Source organism: Pteropus alecto, unplaced genomic scaffold (genome assembly GCF_000325575.1).
Source record: "Pteropus alecto unplaced genomic scaffold, ASM32557v1 scaffold73, whole genome shotgun sequence".
Taxonomy (NCBI): Eukaryota; Metazoa; Chordata; class Mammalia; order Chiroptera; family Pteropodidae; genus Pteropus; species Pteropus alecto.
In genome coordinates, this window is record NW_006436284.1 from 3,753,597 (window position 1) to 3,780,530 (window position 26,934).

The 26,934-nt window shown below is 33.0% G+C and overlaps 1 protein-coding gene across 1 annotated transcript in view; it reads left to right on the forward strand.

The window, feature by feature from the left end:
* ITGA1 (integrin subunit alpha 1) overlaps positions 1–26,934 on the forward strand; it is a 140,222-nt gene that overhangs the window by 107,905 nt on the left and 5,383 nt on the right. Inside the window, exons 14-27 of the mRNA XM_015589844.2 lie at positions 811–1,068; positions 3,372–3,502; positions 5,202–5,368; positions 6,851–6,987; positions 8,971–9,081; positions 10,908–11,117; positions 11,885–11,965; positions 16,538–16,614; positions 18,948–19,037; positions 20,418–20,520; positions 23,129–23,242; positions 25,030–25,134; positions 25,290–25,394; positions 26,456–26,548. Of these exons, the coding sequence (XP_015445330.1) occupies positions 811–1,068; positions 3,372–3,502; positions 5,202–5,368; positions 6,851–6,987; positions 8,971–9,081; positions 10,908–11,117; positions 11,885–11,965; positions 16,538–16,614; positions 18,948–19,037; positions 20,418–20,520; positions 23,129–23,242; positions 25,030–25,134; positions 25,290–25,394; positions 26,456–26,548 (1,782 nt within the window). The remainder of the gene's footprint in view (positions 1–810; positions 1,069–3,371; positions 3,503–5,201; positions 5,369–6,850; positions 6,988–8,970; positions 9,082–10,907; positions 11,118–11,884; positions 11,966–16,537; positions 16,615–18,947; positions 19,038–20,417; positions 20,521–23,128; positions 23,243–25,029; positions 25,135–25,289; positions 25,395–26,455; positions 26,549–26,934) is intronic.

Here is a 26,934-nt window from a genome sequence, read left to right on the forward strand (position 1 = left end):
AAAAGCAGGGAATTCTAAGGCAATGACACCAGACATTTTCAGTAAACTACTATGGCCTTTGGAATATTTTACTAGGCTGGAATGAGATTTTGTTTTTCACTCCTGACTTTAGACATCATTTGTTAAGTGAAATAATTCTTGATTTCTTCATTAGAAGACTTTTTTGCTGTTTACACCAAAGTCAGTATTCATCTATTCAGTTTTTAAAATTTTTAGAGTCTCTCTATATTAATTATTTTATTTCTCTCTCCTTTTGTTGGGTGGGGGGTCCTTCTGTCAACATTTTTTGGTCCCATTCTGTTTTTCCCAAAAAAGTGTGTTCCTGTCCATTGTTGCTAATACTTTCTGGCCTTTGCTGAGTTTTTGGCTTTTTTTGGCTTTTTTTACTCTTGATAGTTTTGGGAAGAGTTTACATTTGAACAGAGTAAATTTTCTCTATAAGAGAAAAGATATAGAGGCTTTTCAAAGAAGCACAATATTGAGTGATGATAGGATAGTGACACAAACTGAGGATTCAAAAATTCAGTTCTTCAGCTTTAAAAAGATGCTGAGAGTTAAACACTCACTCGATTGCATTAAAAAAGAGAATCCATCAAAATCCTCAATATGTCTTTTTTCCCACACTTTTACTTTCTGTTCTTTAAAATTTCTAACTTTGCTCTCAGATAAGCACAGTTTAAGAAATTTTACAGACTTTACCGTTGATGTACAAATGGTTTTTAATAGAGCCGATTCAGTAGGCACTTAAAAATCCTGCTCTGCCATAGTAATGATAGAAATCCATAAGTATCCTGTTTATCTTTCTTCCAGACAAGGTTTGAATATCAAATGAGCCTGGAACCCATTAAGCAGACTTGCTGTTCATCTCTGAAGCACAATTCATGCACAAAAGAAAACAAAAATGAGCCGTGCGGAGCTCGTTTTGGAACAGCTATTGCTGCCGTAAAAGACCTCAATCTTGACGGATTTAATGACATCGTGATAGGGGCTCCCCTGGAAGATGATCACGGGGGAGCCGTGTACATTTATCATGGAAGTGGCAAGACTATAAGAAAAGAGTATGCACAAGTAAGAAGTTAAACCTACAGATTCTCACCCTTGAGCGATAAGTGGGTTTGCTGCGTCACCTGTCTTGCTTCCTGAATTATTTAATTTTCTTCTAACTCTATTGGGAAATTAGATTTCTAATTCTCTTCTTCTAAATTATCTTTATAGAAGAATTGTTTCATATTTTACCCTTTTATCTAGTTTTGTTTTCCTGTTATTTGCAATGTCTCCATAATTTGATCTTCTGAAATAGTAAAAAAAAAAGCACTTTTTTTAAAATTATTTATTTTTTATGGTGACATTGGTTAATGAAGTCCAATAAGTTTCAGCTTTTTATCAATGCTATTTATCATCTGCGATTTGTCTGATCTTAAACAGAGTACCACTTTCTGAATAAGAGAACAATAATACATGATTTTGCCAATAGAGGAGGTGAGATTATTGTTTTTATATTCAGTATCCATGTTGTTATAATAAAACTGCATTACATTTATATTTATGAATTAAATTGATATATTTTCATCAAATAAATCTGAGTTTCCAAAGGCTTATCATTTCTCACAAGTAATCGCTTTTGAAAATAACCTGAATAATTAAGCTTAACTTGCAAAAGATTTCTGTTGTTCCTGTTTTAAGTTCATTGTCAGTTAATGGCTCTAATCCACAAAAGTAATTTTTTTCCTACATGAGAAAAATACAAATTTATAGAAGTGTTTAATGTATTATAAAAATTAGATAACTTAAAGGATTTCTTCTAATTTAATTGTTTTTAAGTAACCATACTTAGGCATTAGACAACTACTTACAAGTAAAATAAAATTTACTGCTTTCTAACTTACATAACAAGAAAAGAAAATCAAAACATTAATCATTTTACATTTGATTGTTCTCTTTGGTACTGTAGTCAATAGAATTCTTGAAATTTATGTATTGGGAAGTTCTGCTTAACTTTTCACAGAGTTATAATGACATTAACAGCGAAACAACAAAATAAAGGGTCTATTTCAGTAACAACACTCCTATCCAATTAATAAGTGATTTGTTTAGTGTTAAACATCTTCATAATATTATTTACTTTACTGGAAACAAGCAATATTAATCATTAGGTTGTGACAGAATTAGGAACTACTAGACAGAATTCTTTTCTTGGGTTCTACCTATTATTCCTTCAGTATTATCCTGCAAACTTAATGGAGTGTCATTTGCAGTAAAAAAAGAAGGATTTTTAAATCCTTAATAAACAAAGTAAAGTTGTCATAAAAATTTATTTTGTAAAATGGTGGTAAATCAAGACACAACTTTAAACAAAAACAAGGGAGATTATTAGAGTTGAGTTTTTTTAATTATCCGCAAAATGCTTTCCCAGGGATTGGTGAGGATGTGCTCACTCATTTCCATGGTAACCAGAGGTGCTACTTGTATATGGGACGATACAGAATAATATTGAATCAACTCCTTTAGAACCAATGAGGAGACATCTCTTAATTTGTTTTCGGAAAAAATAAGGGAATACTTCCCAGTGAGCCACAAGCATTTAAGCACAAAAAAAAGTTTCCTTTTTTTTTGCCTTATTCGGCTTCTTAATTTACAACTTTTAAGCAGGAAATAGAAGGATAAGAAGACCCCAAGTGCAGGAGGTGTCTGTCTGTCCTGCCTCCTTGCCATCAAGTTCTATTAAATTATTATCAGCTTGAACCAAAGCTAAGTCAGGAAGTGCAGATGTCAAACATGTATGTGGATGTGCATAGATCAGTCTTCGACAACTCCATATGCATTTGTGCCCTCTCAAAATAGATGTGAGTGGAAATGAGTCTATCGTGACCTTGACTTGCAGGACAATTTTTGGCAGACAATAAAAAAGGTCAAATATTGAAAAATGTATTTGAAGGAATATGTTATTTATACCCAGCCCCAGGTTCAGTGAACCAAACTGACCCCACTCCCCCACTTTCTTGTGTGATGTGTTTTCAAGGTTTCTAGTGCCTTCAAGTATCTCTACATAATGGGATTGAACAGGAACTAGAAATCAGAGCCAATTACTCACAATGTTTTCCTTGAGGATTAGACAAGATGACGTTATGTAATTTTTTTTTCCTTCTCTGGTGTCAGTAACCCTGAAATGATTCTGTCTGCACTATAAAAAGATGTCTTTTGAGAACATCTGAGTAATTTCTCTTGTCTCCACATGAGGGGACTCTTGGGCAGCTTTCCAAAAGTTCTTTAATTTTAATTTTTTGTTAACCAATCCAAGTTCTCAGCTTTATTTGAAACTGTTTTAGAAGAGACTCTTCTGATCTAAAAACTGTCGGTTGGAATTTTCACAGCGTATTCCATCAGGTGGAGATGGTGAGACACTGAAATTTTTTGGCCAGTCTATTCACGGAGAAATGGATTTAAACGGTGACGGTCTGACTGATGTGACTATCGGGGGCCTTGGTGGTGCTGCCCTCTTCTGGTATGTATTTTAATGACATGAATGTCATTAATCTGATATTTCACAAATAGTTGGAGAGCTCAGTGTGATCGAGGCTCATATCATACCAAATATTTATTTTCTTTTGCGCTTCATTATTCAGATAAAAATGATACAGCTTGATTAGCTGAAGAAGTCTATAAGTATTAAAAAATAAATTATACTAAAGGAACAAGTAGAGTCAACCTTTAATTTGCTCAGCCTTTAAAATGCCTACATCCCCAAATTAGTTTCAATTAATTGCAAAATCCTAGTCAATGGTCAGATACGTACATTAATTCAATTTTGTTTATTAATTTATTTAATAAATAATGTATTAATTAATAACATTAATAACTGGCTTTAACTAGTTAACAAACAATTTCAAAAATATGGTAAGAACTATGTCAAGAATGGCATTAATGAGAATTTTTTGCGATAATTTTGAAAAATGTTACAAACATTATTAAGAAATAAAAAGGAAGGATTTAATAAATATAAAATATATTTATGATATATGTGGATGGAAAGTCTGCATATTGATTCCATGAAATTAATCATTGATTTAATATAATTTAGGTGGAAAGAAATCTCAGTGGTCATTTTCCCAAAAATCTATCTGGAAGAGTAGTAGTAAAGAAAATTGTGAAGGACTGCAATGAAAATAGAGACCTGAAAATAGATGACTCTGTCATAATGTAGGGTAATGCTTCAGAACTAATGATCAAATAAAAATTATACACTGAATCATACACGGATAGTACTCATTGTTTTAAAAATGTTTTGACTATATATATCACTATATATACAGTATACTATACAGTAGAGAGAAAAGGAAACTGAAAGGCAATGCCTAGGAAAGGAGAAAGCTGGCCAGCCAGTGGCTGTGACTTTGGGGAGGGCTCACGGGAACAAGGACTCCAAACCAGAAGTCACCGACATCAGGAACAAAGAGTACATACATTTAGTTTTTGTTTGAACTGTTAATCCTGAATTAATTAACATATATGCCTCGTGGATAGATGGGAGATACCCAGGGAGAAATGAGTATCTCCCCGAGGTGGCTTAGAATTCAGGCTTAAATACCATCTTATTAGGGAAAAGGGAGGAGGCATATAGGCCTCTTAGGGAGAGTAAAGATTTTTAGGAAAGATGAATGGCTCTTAGAAGAATAGATGGGAGGCACGATAGTTTGTGACAAGGATTGTCTGGATGTGTTGTGAACTTCTAGTCCCCTCTCCTGTCAATTTTCCATGGTCGATGAAACTCTCAGAGAGGAGATTTATGACAATTGAGGGTTTTTTTGGAGGATCTGTCTTTAGGCAGATAAAGGTGTTCAGAGAAAGCTTGTTTTTGCACTTGCTGTTTTTCAAGTGCCTACAGCTCAAGATAATCAGTATACCAAAGTAGCATATTTTGGGGTGGCATGTCCTGAACTCCTACAGTCATATTTTGGGGTGTCATATTCTGCTGTGCTTTAGAAACAAAAACCTAAAATGGTTTCAAAGCAACCTGAGTGTCCTTCCAACATCAGATACAATCTCTTCTTTATAAAAGATTCACTAGAGAAATGGAGTCCCGAGAGCCCATAATATACACAAAGAATCATCCCCTTCAATGGGCTCACTTTGAACCCCCAAAACAGTGGCATTCATTAAATGCAAAAATGTGTGAATAATTACTGCTATTTATGTGTTTGTAGGTCCCGAGATGTGGCTGTAGTTAAAGTGACCATGAATTTTGAACCTAATAAAGTAAATATTCAAAAGAAAAACTGTCGCATGGAGGGAAAGGAAACAGTTTGTATCAATGCTACAGTGTGTTTTGATGTGAAATTAAAGTCTAAAGAAGACACGTTTTACGAAGCTGGTAAGGGTAATACATAGAACAAGTGCTTTTGGGCAGAAGGACAATATAGTTGCTCCAGCACGATCAAATTCAGGGAGATGTTGCATTTCCCCCAATGATAGGGATCTGCAAATCACATTTGTCCCATGAACATATTGAACCTTGAAAAATATTCTGCTGCCGAAGGAATAGGTTGTGGAACCCAGAAAATTCTGGAACAGAAACTATATGTGATGGCTTCAACATTCCAGACTCTCCACTTAACTGTAAACAATCAGGTGCTTAAAAAATAAATGAGAAAGAGGAAGAGAGAGGGATTGAGACCAATTCAGAGATAGTGTTTTGAAATCGGGCTTCTAATGAGCCTAGTTGTCCTTCCTATGGAAAACCACAAAGAACCCTCCCTTCCTTCTATGCCCTCTCTTTGGTAGGACTGGAATTGCAAAGGATGTGAATGTTGGGTCACTCTCACTTTCCCAAGATCCCTTTGCTTCACTCAGAAGGTGACCCTCATTTTTGAGAGTCAGACATCACAGGCATGTCACAGCAGCCCGGGTATCCCCCCTCCTCCCCACACTCTACATTTTCTAAGTCTTGTTTCATGATGTCCAAATATGTTGGAGTCAAAATTGTGAAGGCCATTGGATGCAGAAGAGTAATTTACTCTGCAAACCAAATATAAGTAGAATGAGAAAAAACATTAATCTTTAGAATTGATTTTTCTTAAAAATAAACAAATAAAAATAAATTGACATGAGAAAAAAATTGATTTTTCTTAGTTTTCTCTGTGTGCGTATTTATGCTCTGCAATATTCTTCTGACTAGAAACAAGGCATAGCAATGTGAAAAATGATTTATATTTTCATAGTAACATTATGTCAGTCTTATTTAGTTTCTATATACTAACTAAATGGTCGAATGAGGATATTGTTGCCGTCATAGAAAATTATAAAGTTTGACTAGTTTTTCTCATTGTGGTATGCTTATTTTATTAGACTTTTTTTTATTAAGCTTATTTTATTATGTTTTAAACAGTCTAAAATGGCATTTTTTATAAAACAGGTAAAATTTCATTAATGTATATTTTGGTCTTTATTGAAGTATAGCATAATCAATATTCTAAGCAAGGCTCCAACACTTTTAGACTAAAAAATGTTTTAAGTAAAAATCCAGTAAACACAGCCATAGTGAGGAAATTAGGTGATTTGTAGGTATGTGTGTGTGTGTGCACGCATACATACATATATATTACAAAATAAGTATAATTAAACATTAAAAGCATAATGAACTCAGAAAGCAGTTCTGTAGAGTTCCTCAAGGTTATTTTTAGGACTACAAATACCACTGTAGTACAATAGTGTGGATGTGCTGAATACTAGAAACTTTTTTTAATTGACTGATTACCCAAGAGATTCTTCTATAGTGCTAATTTAAAGAGCTGGATCATATGAAAATCACCCCCAAAAAACATTTCTTCAATTTTTCTTTTTTTATTTTTTATAGATATGCAGTACCGTGTCACACTAGATTCACTAAGACAAATATCACGAAGTTTTTTCTCTGGAACTCAAGAGAGAAAGATTCAAAGAAACATCACAGTTCGAGAATCAGAATGCACTAAGCATTTCTTCTACATGTTGGCAAGTAAATCATATATCATAGCTACCTTATTCCAAATCGAGAATAAAGGATAGATGTCTCATTTCAATTCAATCAAATCTAATTGTTTTATTTCAAAGTGCACACTATGAAGTAAACTTTGTTCGCTTTTATCAGAAAAATCACAGGTCTGATCTTTTAATTTTCAAATGCATTTTATAAAACTCATCTTCTCTGTGCATGTTATCAGACATCCATTTATTATAGAATAATAAAAGGCACAGTGCACTAGTCAATAAAAGACCTGTCTCTTTATTCATTTATTCTTTCAACTTAAAAACATTTAACTTCTCTCTGCCTTGTATGTCAAATGTGGATGATAAGTGATTAAATGCACTGAGAGAGAACTGTTGGGCCATAGGCTTTCTGAAGTCTCTTCTTGTCCTGAGCTATGTATTTCATTCTTTGACTTCGAACTGAAGAGGGAAATATCTGGTATTTTCTGTCTTTTGTAGGTTTTATGCTACCTAACTTTCTATTTTAGTGGATGAGGGAGCCTTGGAAAGCAAATTGTTTATCTCTAGAAATGTCTAGTAAGCCAGTTTGAACCATTTTAAGTGTATTTTATTGAGTCACTGTGCATGCAGGGGACATTCCCAATTTAGGGTAAGTTTCTTAAACTCTTTAAAAAAAAAAAAGAATGAATATTATGAGAAAACACTGGTTTTAGTCATCGAGATTGAAATTTTAGAGACTCGAACTTAATCTTGGAGTTTTAAAGGAACAGGCTAATCCCCGCCCCGTCCCCGCACATCCCCGAAATGTGTTAGTACAATGAGCCCTGTCATCACTTAAGGAAAAATAGTTATCTTTTGATGTATTCATCTTCTTTTTTTTTTTTTTTTTGTAGTTAGGGGCAGGAAAGGGACAGAAAATGTATGATAGTATGCTATATTTATTTTCCCTCAGTGATTTTCAAGTCAACATTCCCCATGACTTATATTAAAATTAACTTATTCTGTCAACACTAAGATCAATCTATGATGGGAAAAAAAAACAAACCTGGAGTTGTCACTCCTATTTAGTTCATCCGACTGAACATTTAGGAGTTAGAACTTAAATAAAATTTGAAGGACATGAAACCAGATGTGGCACTGGCTCTAACCTTCCAAAAATCACTGTAGTGTATATTTGTCAAATATTTGGTATCTAGCTTAGTCCAGGCACTGGTATTAAAAAGAATGAACTAGTTTCCAAATTTCCAGAATTCTTTTGATTTTAATGGATACTTCAACATTTGTTGTGGAGTCGGCCAGGATGGAATTTGTATCCCAGCTTCCCCACATTCCGAGTGATTTTGGCAAAGTTGTTCAGTCTCTTAGAGGCTCAGTTTTTCATCTGTAAAGACCATAATAGTTATTCATCTCGGAGGATTGTTGAAATAATTCTCAACAATGTGTATAAAAGCTCATAATTCTAGACATGCCATAAATGATGGCTGTTACTCATGATAGCATAATCAATATTAATTGTATTAACATTATTTAAATGTCATCTAACATTATAAAATTTTTACAATTCAAGACACATATTATATGAATGAAATGCAACTCAATTTAAAAGAAGTTTGCTCTTCTAAGTTTGAGAGACTTTTCTAGAAGTATTACACAGTGAGTTTAACTTGAGGTCTCAAGAAAAACGATATTGTTAGGCCAGCAGCTTAGAGCAGTATATGCTGACATGGCAAGGTGCTACATAGTCTGTCATTCCAGCAGGCCCCTTTGAGAAGCTGAAGGTGATTCATACTCTGAAACCTCTGCATTCCAGCTATGTCCCTTGTCGAGGCAAAAGGGCAGTCTTCTCCAGCAAAGCAAAATCCTGATGAGGTCATATATCATCATATCAGGTGCACAAGAATGTTCCAGTAAAGCTGACCCACAAGGGGAAGAAGAAGGAAGCCATAATAAGATCAGAACATCCAATAAATAGGATACCAATGATATATGTTATGTTTTGACTTCTAGGACAAGCATGACTTCCGGGACTCTGTAAGAATAACTTTGGATTTTAATCTTACCGATCCAGAAAACGGGCCTATTCTTGATGATTCTCTACCGAATTCAGTACATGAACATGTAAGTCATATATATTTAATTCAGAATACCTATTTGACTATATTAGGAAAAAATTGAAATATATAAATAGACGCAAACACACATGACCTTAAATATATTTTATAGTTATATTTAAAAATTAATTAAATTAATTATACTTATTAAATTATATTTTTAAAAAATAAGTAGATGCTTCTAGACTTCTCCTAACTCTTCTAACTTCCTATTGTTGAAGTTTAAGGGAACTTATAAATGACATTTATTTTTATCTCTCTTGAATTCAGGACCAGTTTAAAGATAGACATGGATCAGCTAGTTAGGACTCCCTTTTATCACTAATGAACACTAGGTCGCAGGGCATGGTTTAGATATAATGGGTGTATTCATGCTGAACCAGATTTGGGACACAAATAACCAAATAGATCATCAGCAGTGCTCGGCAATCTCAGACTTTCTTCGTGGGGGCCCACCTCATAAAACTTACAGAACGGAGGGGTAGAGCAGCATGTATGCTTCCCATGGGCACACCACTGCCCCAAGTGCGGAATGGATAGGAAGAGACTGACCTGTGTTCACCCAGTTCCTGCTTACAAATTCAGAGTCCTGAGAAAGAGTGAGGGAGTGTGTAAAGGAGGGGGTCAGGAATGTGGAAGAAACACTGGGGATGAGGAATCAGTTTTCCCCATTCATCTACAGTCCATTCTCCCTTCCTTCCTTTCCAATATATTTATTGAGTGTTTTATACATACCAGGCATCAGAGCTTACAATCTAACCCAGAGAACAAGCATTATATAGTAATAAGAGTGTGTACTCTGGAAGAGAACCTCAGAGCTCAAACTCCTGCTAAGTCTGAAGTGTCAAGGGCCACCCCTCGGAAGTTGTGACATTTATGTTGAAACCTGTCAATAGGATGATTTTCATCCTTTTTAAAGGGTTGGAGGGAGCAGGGTTCCAAGCAGAGGGATGTGTGTTTCTAAGCATAAAAGGAACTAAACTAGCCTCGCTAAAGAGCTAGGGGAGAAGGTGACATGGGATGAAGCGGGAGGCATTGGCAGGAGCCAGGTCATCCAGGACTTTGTGCCACCGCACTGATTTTAAACTCTTTTTTGAAGAGAAATAGAATGCTATTGATGGCATTAACTGGTCCAGTGACAATTCTGGATTTGTATTTTTCTAAGGATTACTTCGGCTGCAATGTGAAGGATGATTGGAGGGAAATAAGAGTGATTGCAGGAGATCAGTTAGGAAGCTGTTGCTTTAATTTGAGGAGGAATTAAAGTAATTCAGGCGAGACCAGAGGTGGTGGTGGAAATGCAGAGGCGAGTAAGAACTTGGGAGACATTTAGAAGACGGGTAGAATGGACAGCTCTTAATGATGGACTGTTTAAGGAGGAGGGGCTGGATGAAGAAGAGTCGAGAAAAACTCCCAGTTATGTGGCTTGACCATTTTCCACCCTCCTGGCTGAACTCTATTATATTTCTAAGTATTTGATTCCTTTTAATAAAAAAATCTCATAATTGGAGTTGAGTTAAAGTGTTCTCATGGACTTAGATCTTAAAGAACTTAACTTTTTGAAACTGTTCTACTCAACCGCATTAAAGTCATTGAAAAACATCTGTGAAAACTACATTCTTCAAAGGACTGGAAGAATTTATAACTTAAAGTAAAAGTTGATTCTTTCCCCCTATAAATTATAGGAACAAATATAAAATGTCTTATGAAATCTATTCTTTGTGAGTTGCCTAACTTATTTCTCAATATGTCATTTCTTTTACACAAATTAATACGTAATTTTCAATAATGATTAACTAAATTTTGAAAAATGCTTTTCTGTGACCATTTCAGATTCCCTTTGCCAAAGATTGTGGAAACAAGGAAAAATGTATCTCAGACCTCACCCTGGATGTATCCACCACAGAAAAAGGCCTGCTTATTGTCAGGTCCCACAACGATAAGTTCAACGTTAGCATCACAGTCAAAAATAAAAAGGACAGTGCCTATAACACCAGAACCATAGTGCATTATTCTCCAAATCTGATTTTTTCAGGAATTGAGGTAAACTTTTAGTTATTTATTTATTTATTCTTGTAATAATCATTTATTGAAGCTACTTTTCATATTACTGAGCTATTTTTTTCTACGTTGATTTTAAAAGAACAGAAAGCATTTTGTACAAAATTAGTAATCTCTAATAGTGAAAGTACCAAGATTTTCTTTAAAGTTTTTGTTTTGATATAATTCTTTAGAGATTGTATCTCTTTTTGGATTCAGTATGAGAAAATAGTCTCTGATATATCAAAATCATGTTTCACAGAGTCTTTAAACTGCTGAAATTGAGACTGAGTCAAAGAAAACAATAAATATAACAAAGTCAAAACAGTTTAAGAGAAGCACAGGGAGGGAGTAATGCAGGTACTGAACTAAAAAAATTTACATGCAGAAAAATCAAGATACCATTTCCCACTTTCTATGTAAAATCCTTACATTGGCCAGAGAGTTGTGTTAAATGACAATGTGTGGATTATTTTGTCCAGCCACCTAATGGCTCTGTGAGGTAGATGCTATTAGTTCATCCATTTCACAGAAGATCTAGACAGGATAGTGTGATGTGTTTTGTCTTTTAGACATCCTTAACTTAAGTAATTTTTTTAAGATTTCTTTGGTCTGTGTGACAGGTGATCCCGGAATGCTGTGACTCTCCCAACTAAAGTGAGAGAAAAAGCAACGCAGAGTCCAAGGCACAGCTGGGAAAATTCTAGAAAACCAAACTCAAGGATTTCACCTGTGTGTCTGCCCTAATTCTGTTTATTTTCTCTTCCTAGGCTATCCAAAAAGACAGTTGTGAATCCAATCATAATATCACTTGTAAAGTTGGATATCCTTTCCTGAAAAGAGGAGAAATGGTAAGCAGATTATACAAAATACATGTGGCAATTGGATATGAAAAATAATATGCTCAAAGCCAAATATATAAATCTTCATGGTAGTTTAGGGTGATGTAAACGAAGAAGGTTAAGTTTAAATTTTGAGCTCTTGGAATCAAAAGGCAATTATTGCATGAGTCAGACTCAGACACCAAGACAAAATTACAAATTTATGCTAAGTAACTTCTCTGATAAAACGGAGCTGGGAAATTCTCATAATGGAGTCTCCTATATGTTAGGCTTTTCTGACCTGTAGGAAAAAAAACTTTCAAACAGATTGGTTTAGAATTTTGTATAGAAACTCTTCCGTCATTTCTCTTGCTCTTTTTAATAAAAGCTTCATTGAGAAGCAACTCATATACCATACAATTCATTCATTTAAACTGTACAATTTAATGGCTTTTATTATTTTCATCAAATTGTGAATTATGCAACCATCAGCAGTCAACCTTAGAACGTTTTCACAACCCAAAAAGAAAGCCTGTACACATTACCAGTTACTGCTCTCTTATCTGCAACAGCCCTTCCCAAACCCCAGGCAACCACTAACCTACTTTCTGTGGATTTGCCTATTCTGACATTTTACATATGAAATTATACAATATGTGGTCTTTGTGACTGGCTTATTTCACTTAGCATGTTTTCAAGGTTCATTCATGTATCCGTAGTTCATTCCTTTTTATTTCTAAGAAATAGTCAATTATGTGGATATATCACCTTTCATTTACTCATTTATCAGTTGATGGGCATTGAGGTTGTTTCTACTTTTCAGCTACTGTGAATAATACTGCTATGAATAGTTGTGTACAGGTTTTGGTGTGGACACATGTTTTCAATTCTCTTGGATATTAGCCTAGGGATGAAATTGCTGGGTTATATGGTAACTTTGTGTAACATTTGGGGGAACTGCAACTTTTCCAAAGTGGACCCCACACCATTTTACATCCATACCAGCAATGTATGAGGATTCCAGTTTCCCCACATTGTTACTATCTTTTTGATGACAGCCATCCTGGTAAGTGTGAATTAGTATTGCATTCCGATTTAGATTTTCATTTCCCTAATGGCTAACAATGGTTGAAGTTTTTTTCATGTTGGCCATGTGTATATTTTCTTTGGAGAAATGTCTATTCAGACTTATTTTTTAATTGGGATGTCTTCTTTTATTATTAAATTGTAAGTGCTCTTCACATATTCTGCATTCAAGTCCCTTATCACTTTCTCCCATTCTGTAAACTGCCTTTTCATTTTCTTGATGGTGTCCTTTGAAGTATAAAAGTTTTTGCTTTGATGAAGTCCAGTTTATGTTTTTATTTATACTTTTGGTATCATATCTAGGAAAGCTTTACCTAACTGAAATTTATAAAGATTTACTCCTATATTTTCTTCAAAGAGTTTTATGGTTTTGCTATTACATTTAGGTCTGATCCTTTTTGATGAACTTTTGTGTATAATGTAAGGAAAGAATATCCACATTCTTTGCATGTGGATATTTGGTTGTCCCACACCATTTGTTGAACAGATTATTCGTTCCTCCATTGAATTGTCTTGGCACTCTTACTGAAAAGTTGACCATAAATACATAGGATTATTTCTTGACTCTTAATTGTATCCCATTGATCTATATGTCTGTCTTTATGCCATTATCAACTATTTGGATTACTGTAGCTTTGTTATAAGTTTTGAAATCAGGAAATGTTTAAGTCTTCCAACTATGTTTTCTTTTCCAACATTGTTTGGCTATTCCAAGTCCCTTGCATTTCTACTTGTATTTTACGATAAGCTTATTATTTTCTGTTAAAAAAAAAATACCAGCTTGGAGTTCGATAAGGACTACACTGAAACTGTACATCAATTTGGGGAATATTACCATCTTAAAAATATTAAGCCTTGAGATCTATGACAATTGAATGTCTTTCCATTTATTTAGATCTTCAAATAACTTTCAAAAGTGTTTTATACTTTTCAGAATACAAGTTTTGCATTTCCTTTGTTAAATTTATTTCTAAGCATCTTATTCTTTTTGATGCTTCGATTCCTTAGGATATTCTAGATATAAGATTATGTCATTTGCAAATAGAAGCATCCTTTCCAATCCAATGCCTTTTATTTCTTTTTCTTATCTAATTGCCTGAGCTAGAACCTCCTAGTAGTAGTTGAATAGAAGTGATGAGAACACTTTCATCTCTTTTTAAAAACAGTATTTATTTCCCTAAAAGCAGAGAATAATTATCTCACACAATGATGAACAAGATATTAGCATATATTTCATTGAAGGTTGCTTTACGGTATAAATATTTGCTCCTCTATTTACGATTGAGTTGAAGGAAATATTTAAGTAATCAAAATGATTCAGAAAAGAAAATACATTACTTACTTGATTTAGACTTAAACAAAAAAAAGAGAACTACTACTTCCACTAGTTATTCTTTCTCATGTTATAATGATTTATAATATAAGACTTCAAAATAGATCTCTGCCATCTTTAATATACATCCTAAAATGATGATAACTGGGTTGGATATCTGGAAATGGCCAAGTCAGAAATCTATAATGAAATCTTTTAGCTCTTCTTTTTGCAAATGAGAATTCAAAAAGACCTTTCCCCTAATGCACATGGCATGGTTACTAGTTTTCCCAGAAACTATGAATAACAATAATTATCATCAAATTCAATAAATTTCTTCTATGTGCATTTTAATTTATGGAACTAGCTAGATAGACCAATTTACTTTTGAAACCTCATCATAAAGTCTATTTCTTGACTATCTCAAATAAAATATACTGTGAAATTGCATTTCTTCTCTACAAATTTATAAAACATACATCACATTTGAGAAAGTACACTCATAAGTCCTCTAATTTGACATGGAAATAAGGAGTGTCAATTCCTGTCTTCTTCTTCCTTTGACCACTTTAACCATGGAATTATCTTCATTTCTCAACAAATAATGACATACTTTATATTATATTTCAGCCATTAGAGACATTAATTACAATCTTAATCATTTATTAACCATATCTTCCTTTCTTTGGCAATTCCTTCCTGCTTAGGGTAACAGCCTAAATCAAAGTGTCTCATGTCATCAATAGAGAGATAAGAAGATAATCTGAATAATTTTCAAGTAATTTTTACATAGGCTTTTCACTTGAAATATACTTTGGCTTCAAGATCTAGATTTATGATTTAAGCATTTCACGATTAGGTCAACATGCAATAGACAGCTTCTTCATCCCTACTACTCTGCTCATATCTTCCCTAGGTCTGAAGATTCATTAAGAATGCTAAGACATATATATGTCCAGGCCAGTCATGGGGCTGAGGAAAGTAGGAAAAACAGAGTGCATTGAGAGACTGGCAATTTGACCCTTTGTATCTTGTAGTTCAAGCCCACCCATTAAAGCTTCAACTAGAATTGTGATTGCCATTTCAAAGCAAGAAGAAAACTACAGAGCTGTAGATTTTTAGAAGAAATTTTTTTAATGTAACTCAAGATATATGTGGGAGAAAATGCCACCCCCAAAAAACTGCACATAATATAGCATAACCATGCAAATCTCATGACCCATGAATTCTAGTTATCCTTTTTGTGAACGAAGCCTAAATTGATTAAAAGAGCTTTAAGTATCAAATATCAAACTCTAGTACTTAATTACAAAGATAAAATTTTAGTTAGTTTTTATTAATTGTGCATTTTGGACTGTGTATTTTGCAAATTCCAAATTTAGCACAAACCAAGATTAGTTTTCAGAATGTGAAATACAGTTTTATAAATATTATTATAAGGATTCTTAAACTAGAACTCTGCTATTGACAAATTTCTTCAAAAAAACAATCGAGTTTTTGGTCTGCCTGTTGGTATTTATGAGGAAGTGTCACGCATTGTATAATTCATACATACGCTCAGGCATAATTTCACAAAAGTAAGTCAGTATAACAAAAACATTTGCCAGTTTTTCTTAGGTATTATTTTAACTGTGCAGACTTTTGTAGGCAAATTCCTTACCTTTTTGTTATTATAATTCGCTTTGTTCTAAATAGCAAAGTCTTTTGTTTTATTTTTTGTTGTTATTCCTTAAAGGTCCAAAACTTTTATACTATCAAATTAATGGAACCAAGTGTGTTTTCCTCTAATGAATATTTATAGATAGTTGCTGATATTTGAAGATTTATATTAAAGAGGCTTTATTTTTGATCATTTTATAATTATATTATTTATGATTGTGATTTTGCTGAGTATGGTAATATAATAAAATAAATAGATGTATCCTCATGGTAATGATTTATGGTTAGTATAAATTATTTTATTAATATAATTTGAATAAAATATTTAAATTTAATATTAATATTCAAAGAATATTACATTTCACTTTGAAAAATATGTATACATCATATCTTATTCTATTTTTGAGATGTTTTTATTTTACAATTCTTAAATAATGTCATAATTTGAGTTTAGATAATATCATTTATGTAACTGAATACATTAATCAAAGTAAATGTTTTCTTTATCTGGCACTAAACTAAAGATGTATATTTTTATTTCATAGGTAACTTTCAAAATATTATTTCAGTTTAACACATCCTATCTCATGGAGAATGTGACTATTCATTTAAGTGCAACAAGGTTTGTTTATACGTATGCATGAGTGCATGTGTATGAATATATATCATTTCTTTCATATATTTTGAATATTTTTCTTTGTAGATTCACTGAAAGCTTCTTACAGGTTTTTGTTTTTGTTTTTTTTTCGTATCAGTAGAAGATAATGAACCACTTTGCTTCACAGAAACACCCTTATGAATAATTAAAGAATTTTTCATTTAATAGATATAATACATCTAACTGGATTAAATCATTGGTTCTATGAGCTGTAGAACATGTTTTAATCACTCCTCACTTATATCTGACAAACTGCATTTAAATTCATTTAAAATTTTAAAAGCTAATTTAAAAATTTTTACTAGCAGCCCATCAAGGTCAACTGAATCATCAGGCAGACTTAGTTTTATGATATCTTTTTTGTAATTTAATCAATTGTATCCAAATAAATCAAAGCTTCTGAAAGATAACATCCAATACATACACTAAAAATAGCATAAAGCTAATAAATTAAAATAGTGGCTTTACTTTCTTCTAAGTATAATTATTCTATGGAACATAAGCTCTCTGAGATATAGCTTTTTCATTGCTTTATTCTCAAGTAACTGCCATGTGCCTAGCATCTAATAATCACCCAAATAAATGTAGAGTAAATGAATAAATAAGATAAAGAATTAATAAATAGATTCATTTCATATGCTCAATTCAATTCAACAAACAAATATTTATTTGAAATCTACTATGGACAAGATAGTAAATTAGTCACTATAGGCAATATGTAAATGAATAAAGATATGAACCTCTTTGTGGGGGGAATACTACAGTAGAGGGCTGAGACAAATATATAAATTCTTGTAATTCAGGGTAGAATAAGGAAAATTCATTAGAGAAATACAAGTCTTGTGTCAGAGACTTAATGGAAGGTGAAATTATACCTACTTGGCAGTGAGAACCCAAGATAGCTTTATAAAGGGAGATTATAATTGAGAAGGTCTATAAAGGATGGATAGCAGTTCACAGAGGAGTTAGTAGATAAAGTTAGGTGGAATGTTTTAGGCAAAAATACAGTGTGAGCGAAATTCAAATGTAGACCACTAGATCTATTGGGAGGAATATTGAGTAATCTGTTTTAGCTCAGATATAGAGAATACGTAATAAAGTAGTTATGGAAGGTAAACAGGAAGTATACATTTTACCATGTTATGGCAAGTACTGAATGTCAGAAATGAAACAATTTTTTCTCGGTTGAACAGGCCATGAAGAGCCAGAAAAGTTTTTGAGATATGAAGTCATAGGTAGAGTGCTGCTTTTTAGGAAGATTAATTTGGCTACAGTTTAAAATGGGTGAGAAAGAAGGGAACCATTCATAACAAAAACCGATTCACACAAATAATCTGTAACCCAAGGCAGGGGGCTACTTTCACTGCCTCAAGGCTCAGACACAGCCTCTTAATACACTTGGGAACAAAGCAGAGACATTAAAATGTACACATTGGCCATTCTGTGAGATAAAATACTAGATAAGTGCTTCAGTCATTTGTGTGTAACAACAATAATGAAAGCTAACATCTATTAAATATTTCCTATGTCCTAGGCACTATGTTAAGCACTTTACGTCTACCACTCATCATTTATTATTTAAATAAAGTCCCCATTTTATAGGTGAGGAAACCAAGGTACAGAGAGTAAATAACTTGCCCAAAGTGTGTCAATGTGCAAAAACAATCTCATGAACTCTGTTCTATCATTCTTAGATGCTTTTTGATACAGGAGATTTTGAGATATGTGTATGTGTATATGTGTGTATACACATATATGCATGTGCTTACATAATATATAATTGAAATGATAACTAAAATTGGAGGAATAAATAAATGCTTAATAAATAATACCAGCATCAAGTACTTAGAACGGAAAGACCATTATTAAACTGAAGACAGATTTTAGATTTGCTCAGTTGTGTCACCCTACTTCCATCTTTTTATAAGGTACTCACCTGTGATAAATAAATAAGAATCACCTGTTAAAAATACAAAAGTCCTGGGCTCAATTTATATTCCTAGGAGAAAAGCCCAATAATCTGTGTATTTAAGAATTGACCCAAGGATTCTTATCCTTATCCTCATGGAATTTTGAGAGACTTGGGACTAAATCAAGTTAGCTGTGCTTCAGAATCAACTTGGGAACTTTTAACAATACCAAGCTCTGACCTCCCTCTCCACCCCAATTAAAAAATCAAGAGTTCTACTCTTTTGTGTTTTTACTTATTTGCCAACTTAAGCTTCTCTTTCAAATGCTCAAAAATATCTCTAGTCAATGGTTTAATGATTTGTCCGTATGTGCCATGTATTTTCTAGTGACAGTGATGAACCTCTCGAAACTCTTTCTGATAATGAAGTAAACATCTCTATCCCAGTAAAATATGAAGTTGGACTACAGTTTTACAGGTAGGAGGGAACTGCATTTTTATGTTGATGCCTTTCTACTAACCAAAGGGTTCTCAAAGTGTGGTCTTTGATCCCCAGCCAAGGGCATCAGGATTCACCTATGAACTAGAGAGACCAATACTTAGGCCTTACCTCATATCTACTAATCAGAAACTCTCAGGGTGGGGCCCAGAAATCTATGTTAAATAAGCCTTCTAAAATTTGAAAACCAGCACACTAAATTATCTAAAATGTGAGGTGCTAATAATACAGAATTGCATTAGCGGTCCAGTCAAATCCTAAGTGAAAACTGAAGACCCAGAAGGCCTTCACAAAAGGCAATGTTCTTAGAGGTCACCAACATATCTCTTGGCTTTTCTTTTCATTGTGTGGGATCTGATTAGCCTGTCCATTCCAGACATACAAAATTAAATCATTTGTCATTGATAAGAGCTGTTTATTTCTTCCAGTTTTCATAAATCATTCTTTCTCCTAAAAACTTCCAATCTATCTAAACGCCAACTATGTTGGCAAACTTTCCCACTATAAATTCCTTTGTTTAAGCAGGACTCCAAGCTTTGGCTTAATTAATATATGCAATGTATATAAAAAGTATAAGAATCAGTGTCAAGTTTAGTCTAAATTTGTTTTATCATTTTATTAATTCATTTTATATAGCATTTTCCTTTTACTTATAACAGATTACAAAAATGAGAAGATTATAGGATATACACATAGATTTTGCTTATATTTCTTAGCCTTTAAATTCTTCTGGCTATTTTCTGTTTTGCTGTATCCACTTCTCTTAGTATTCTGACTTTTCCCATGATTTTTCATTTATTTAAAATCAAATTTGGAAAATACTTACAAATATTTTTTTATTGCCTTTTCTTAACTGAAGTGCTGCTTAAAAGTGTGTTTATATTATATTTCATTCTACCAAGTTCGTCTAAAGAACAAGAAGTTGTATGGAAAAGATTGAATGTTTAAGTTTAGCCTTAAATATAGAACTTGAAACAGTGAAAAGGTAACTATTTTTAAAAATTTATCTAATTTAGCACTACTAAAAATCCAAGTTTTAGCTGACTATTCACTAAATGTAAGTGATATTAGTGAATTCATGGAAACTTTTCACTTGATAGCGATGAAATTTTTTTAAAAAACCTAAACATATTTCAGCATTTTAAGGCCATATAAATGTCGATGACTATTGAACAAAATGTGTAATCCTCATCTTCCTCAAAGTTAATTTTAGGTATCAGAGTACAAGAATTTGCCTCTGATTTGAAATATCTATAACTACTTTTTATGGGGTAACCTGGTATGAAGAAAGAAAAAGAATGAGGCCAAATAAAAGTTAAATTTTATTGTGTTTTGTTTTCTTTTTCCAATTCTTTTAAGCTCTGCAAGTGAACACCATATTTCAATTGCAGCCAATGAGACAGTTCCTGAAGTTATTAATTCTACTGAGGACATTGGAAATGAAATTAATATCTTCTACTTGGTAAGAAATTACCTATAAATAACTACTATAAGGAGTTATTTATAAATTTATAAATTAAAGTATTAACAGACATGTAGAAACATCTTGGTTCAATAGTTAGCTCTATATTCCAGCATATTTTTCTTTATAATTTCATTATTTTGAAATAATTTTATTTAAATTGATAATTATATTTGAAGCAATTTTAAAGACCTAGCTCTCTAATTTCCTCACAATAAGACACAATTAATTTGAATGATTTCCTAGAAAAAAATTATCTATGGAACCAAATAGATATTACCTATAAACCTATAGACTTTATATACATTATTTTTCAGTACAACTGAGAAAAGCAGTTTTTTAAAAAAATAATTATGACTATTTCAGAAATCAATTATTTAAAATTGTCTTGGTAATATTTTCCTTTACTCAACAAGTCAATTTGTATCTCTTGATCATCACTACCTTTTATATGTATTACACTATAACTTATGTTCCCACTACCACCTCCTTAAGTAATGTTTTTCATCACAACATTATTCTTTTGGATTCATACATAATGAACTTTTCCTACCCACTGTAACAAACAACTATGGAATTGAGCCAGACTTTCATTTTAGGTAATGCCTACTGACAGACGCAAGTTAATATTACTCAAGTAAAAGAGGGTCCAGTTCAACTGATGGATTTAAATATATATTCAAAAGTATGAAATAATGCAAAATTATCATAGGTGAAATGGTCTCAACTCCTTCGGGAATTGCCAAAAGTGAAACGGAAGTTCTCTTACAAAGTAAAATAAATATATACTCTAAAGATGTATTTCATTGTTTTTATTTGTGCCTTTTGCTGAAATTCCTGTGACAACCTGTACCCTGGAAATTAGCATAAATGCCACTCACTCTACTACTGAGATAGATTTTTGGAATTCAGACTACCAGGTTTTTCTAGCCCCATTCACTTGTCTGGATTAGAAAATTCAGCAAACACAAGAAAGTAAAGAAAGAAGGGAGAGAGGGAAGAAGAGGAAAGGAGGGGAGGAAGGAAAGGAGGTATAAAGGAAAGGACTTTGAATGTTGTAGATCTTCATGTATTGTCACTTATCAGAGTCCAGACTTGAAACAGGTACTCCCAAAATATTATAAATAATATTGAAATAAATAACGTTGTTAATAATACCCCTGAACATAAATATTTTATATATCTGATTATTTCGGTGGGGTAAAATCTAAAATTAGAGTAATGGAACTTTTTAAAATATAAACTTCTTTTTGGTGAGACCCAGTAACTTTACTGCTAGAAATTTACCACAGAAAATTATTGGTGATACAAAGATATATGTTCAGAGATGTTCTTAACAATGTTATTTATAGTAGTTTAAAAATTAAAACCTGGGCAAAATCTAAATGCTTAACAATGAAATAGCTTAAATAAATTGTGATATAGTTATTCAATAGAAAGACAGCTATTGTAATAGTTCAGAGGGCCCATTATGAAAAAAAAATCCTAATTCTACTATTTACCAACTCTGTGATCTTGGAAGTTCTTTATTCTCATTCTAACCTTGTTTCCTCATAGATATAACAGGAATAATAAGAGAATCTACCTCCTAGGGCTGTTAGCAGGGTAAAGCAATAATGTAAGCAAAAAAATTAACAATGTCTGGAACATAACCAGTAATAAATATTGATGTTGTGGTTGTTATTAAATGGTTAATCAAAGTCATAGTCCCAAATCTCTAAATTTACAGGAAAATGCCATGACATAATAAATTTTGCAAATGAGACACCAAGTTTTGTATTTTATAATATTAACTTTATGAGATATGCATATATTCAAATGATAAAGATAGGTAACTTGTGCATTAAAATTTTACCAATGTAGCAGAATTCTAGGAAACTTATTTTTGGTTTATTTTTAATATTTTCCACTGTTTCTATGAGGAACATTGTCTGTATAAGAAAAAAGTAAATGTTAATTACAGAACACATGATTTCTGACTAAGATCAGGAAAGACTCACCATTGGTGGCATAAAGTGATACTGAGAGAGAATTTTAGGTGAGTGGATAAAAACAGATGGGGATTGAGATGGAAGTTAACCTGACTCTTATCAGACTGAATTATCAACAGCCAGTGACATAATAACCTTAGCTGGGGATAGGATTGTAAAGAGAAGCAGATGGATATCTGGTTTCCCTGTACAATGTTGGCATATGCTATCAGGCTGGGGCGAGAAGTCATTTGTGGGCTTAGGGAGTTAAAGCAAACTGGGTTGAGGCAAACGAAAATATGCTCACTTGTTCTGAGTGCATCAGGTAAATGTTCTCCCTCCTTTGCACCTCCTGAAAGACTGAGGTATTGTAAAGGATGATGATGAGCATGGTAAATTGACAAAGAAAAAAATTTTTTTAATTCTGACTTTCCTTGAATCTCAGTCCTATATTGGGAGTGGGCGGAGGATAAAGGAACAATATATGATTGTGGCTGATGCACATGATCATTGAACATCCTTATTTTGGGATTCAAAATATTACACAACTGAGCAGTTAGGAACCGTATGTCCTACAAGATGGAAAGGATGCTATTGAAAGAGGAAGACATGATTACATTTCAATTGTTTTTCTGTAGATTAGAAAAAGTGGACATTTTCCAATGCCAGAACTTAAGCTGTCAATTTCATTTCCCAACTTGACATCAGATGGTTATCCTGTGCTGTACCCAAGTGGTTGGTCATCTTCTGATGTAAGTCATGGTACCCTGGAATTATGTCATCACTGTTATCTTTTTCAGTGTGTATTTAAAGCCTTCTGTTCTGCATGCCACTTGTGATAAGGAGCTTTACCAAAGTAACATAGAGAGGCATTTAGAAAAATTTTAAAGTAATAATAACTTCCACTCGTTATTCAGTAGAAGTATCAGTTCCCTACAGCTGCTATGGTAACAAATTAGCCCAAACTGGGTGGCTAAAAACAATAGAAATTTATTTTCTCACAGTTCTGGGGGCCGAAAATCTAAAATCAAGGTGTCGACAATGTCGGTTCCCTCTGGAGGCTTGAAGGGAGGATCCCTAACATGCCTCCCTCCTAGCTTCTTGTGGCTGCTGTCAACCCTTGGTGTTCCTTAGCTTGTGGCAGCAGAACTCCAGTTTCTGCTGATGTCTTCACAGGACCCTCTTTCTTGTGTTTCTGTGGCTTCTTTTCTGTCTTATAAGTATGCTCATCAGTGGATTTAAAGTACACCCTATATCCAGAATGATTTCATCTGGAGATCCTTAATTTAATTAAATCAACAAAGATCTTATTTCCAAAGAGGTCCTGGTCATAGGTTCCAGGTGTTAGGACATAGGCATATCTTTTGGGGGTCACTATTCAATCTATTAGAGTAGATTTTCAATAACTAACTTTTGACTGATGCTTGAAATGTTTGTTACACCTTTCATTTGTTTGAGATGATCGAACGACTCTAGGAAGGGACTTTTTAATTGCTCCTAAGCAAACGAAGTTGCACATAAACCAAGACGACACTATTTACTCACTTATAGCAATAGCATAAATATAAAACGACAGCAGTATTGCACCCCCATAGTACCTATAGCATTAGATGAGTCTGTATGGTAGTAATTGTTATGATTCAGTCTCTCAAACATGGAAAACCACAATATCTTCCGTTCAGGGTTTTTCTTTAATTTAAAGTATTATCAGAAATCAAGAAATAGCAACAGTGGTAGTTGGCTTATAATATCTAAATGTTTTTCTAAAGGCAAGGAAAAAATAAACCTCAAGCGTTTCTCACTAATCCAAAAAAGGAGGTTTGTGAAAATCTAGAAAGAATAAAATTGTACTTTTCCTACTACTTATGAACCTTCATTCTTATTATCTTTTATCAAGGATGTAAAGAGTCCTGGGGAAGCAAAAGGTTTACTAGATTAAGCCTAGAGAAACAATCCAAGAACCAACTAGCTTATAAATGTGGCATTTTAACACCTATAGGGCTACATACTTACATCTTCCTCCCACATAGACTAAGTGTCTTTCCCTTGGTGTACAGAGACTCCGAAATTATTACTGGGTAAACATATAAATACAAATGAAAGCCACTCTCCTTTTTCTTCTCATAAATCATCATATGAGCTATCATATTAAATAACAAACATTTACCCTTTTTTTCCACAGTAGAATTTTTAATTTTTTGCTCTCTGTATTACGGCAGTTTTCAAACTTGTTTGATGAAAATGATAAATTAGTGAGTTTATTATTTACGTAATAGTAAGTAAGTTCTACCAGTAAACTTCCTTTTCCATAACAACCTCATTGCTATCCACTACAATTCAAAAGTAGCTCGGTAATAGTAATTACTACCTGGAGGTAGGTGTCTAAGGTTGGAATAGCTTCCTCCACATTGCACACTTGTAAAGATGGATCTTATATGTCAATGACTGTTGTTCACAGAGGCTTCATGTTATCACACCAAATCATTCTTTCCTCTGACATCTCACATTGTCTGATTAAAGAAATATCTTCATTTCTTAGAATGCAAACTGCAGACCCAGTAGCCTTCAGGATCCTCTTGGTATCAACTCTAAGAAGAAAACGATTATATTCAAATCTGAAGATCTCAAACGAGGCACAATTCTGGTAAATTCAGATAACCAAGACTAATTTTACCTCATACTTTCCAAGGGAATAAATTTAATATTAATATAAAAATAACTACTTTGTAGATTATTTTAATATATTATCTCTTATCAAATGTCAAAAATCCTAATATATACCTCTGGATATTTAAACAGGACTGCAGCTCATGTAAATTTGCTACTATCACATGTAATCTGATTCCTTCTGACATGAGCCAAGTGAATGTTTCACTTATCTTATGGAAACCAACTTTTATAAAAGTAAGTGATTGCATTGTTCTCTGAAATTATTGATTACGTTAACAAATGCTTGTTCATTTCTTAGTATATGCAAAGCAGAGTGCTTCTGCAGGAAGAATACAAGGTTGGAAGTCTTAAAAAATGTGGTGCAAGCCCAGCTCTACTTAATCAGCTATTTGGGTCTCATTTTCCTTGTCTGTTACTAAATTGCCTTCAAGGTCCCCTTCCAGATATGTACTTATTTCCAGTCTTTCTTATTCTTTTTCTTTGCACCTCAAGAGGTAAACATCCATTAAATACCAAAGTTTGCACTTATCTTAATACTTTAGAACTCAGTTAAGGGACAAAGAATTATAGAAAGACAATTCTTGACACTATTGACAGAGAATAGAACTAACCTATATTATGGACTCGCTATATTAGATCAGACTATCTATCTATCATCTATCTATCTATCTATCTATCTATCTATCTATCTATCTATCTATCTGCTATATCTATATAAATAGATATATACATTTATGTATCATATATATTTTTGGAGGACATTCTCTAACTCTTAATAAAATTAAATCCATCTGAAAACAAACTACTTTAGAACTTAATCCATTGTATTTTGTATTATTTGTTTCTCTCTTAGAAATATTTGGTTAATTATATGAAATTTCCATTTTTAGATTTGATTGTATTAAGTTGCTATTTTTTGTAAGTCACAAATTGTTGAATATTAGCAATTTCATGTTTAAGCCTAAACAAACGCCTATATAAACCTCATTATCAAAGTGTAGCTATTTCACACCTAACTACACAAAAGGTGGACAAAATTCGAGAGTTGTTTTTGCTAAATCTGAATAGAAATTATTTAGAAAATTTTCTGTAACAAGGATCTAAATGAGAATTGAGTACAGAGAAGTAAAGTAGGTACATGGCCATTGTTTGCTAATACCACTTCCATTTGGATGTTAACCAAACCCATGTTTTTAATCTCTCCCAAAAATCTTACTTTTAAAAATTGCACTACTCAAAGGTGACTAGCTTGCATTGTGATTAGCATATGAAAATAAATCCTGTTTGCTTTTCAGGCACATTTTTCCAGCTTTAATCTTACTGTGAAGGCAGAACTTCAGAGTGAAAATGCATCTCTGGTTTTAAGTACAGGCAATCAAAAAAGGCAGGCAAGTACAACTCTAAGTTTTGAAAACACTATATGTTTCACTCTGCATTTTGTGACATAATGTTTTATAATTGCTGATAGTCCTTAAAGCAGTGACTAGTACTGCTCACAGTTAGTGACAGACACTTTTTGCTTCAGATTACACTTTATTAGCCTCAAGTGTGATTTCAGTCTCATTCTTCTTTATGAGAGACTAAGGGGGAAAAAACAATGATATTTACAGTTAACATGCCATATTTGACTTTATTGCTTCTAACTATCACAGTAAATTGATGTTTTTACTTTCACTTTGATAACAAATAATGCATTTGTAATTTTCCTCCTTAAAAACTGGCATTTTAAAATTCAGTCGACATCTGCAGAGCAGATTTAAAAAATAATTTCTTT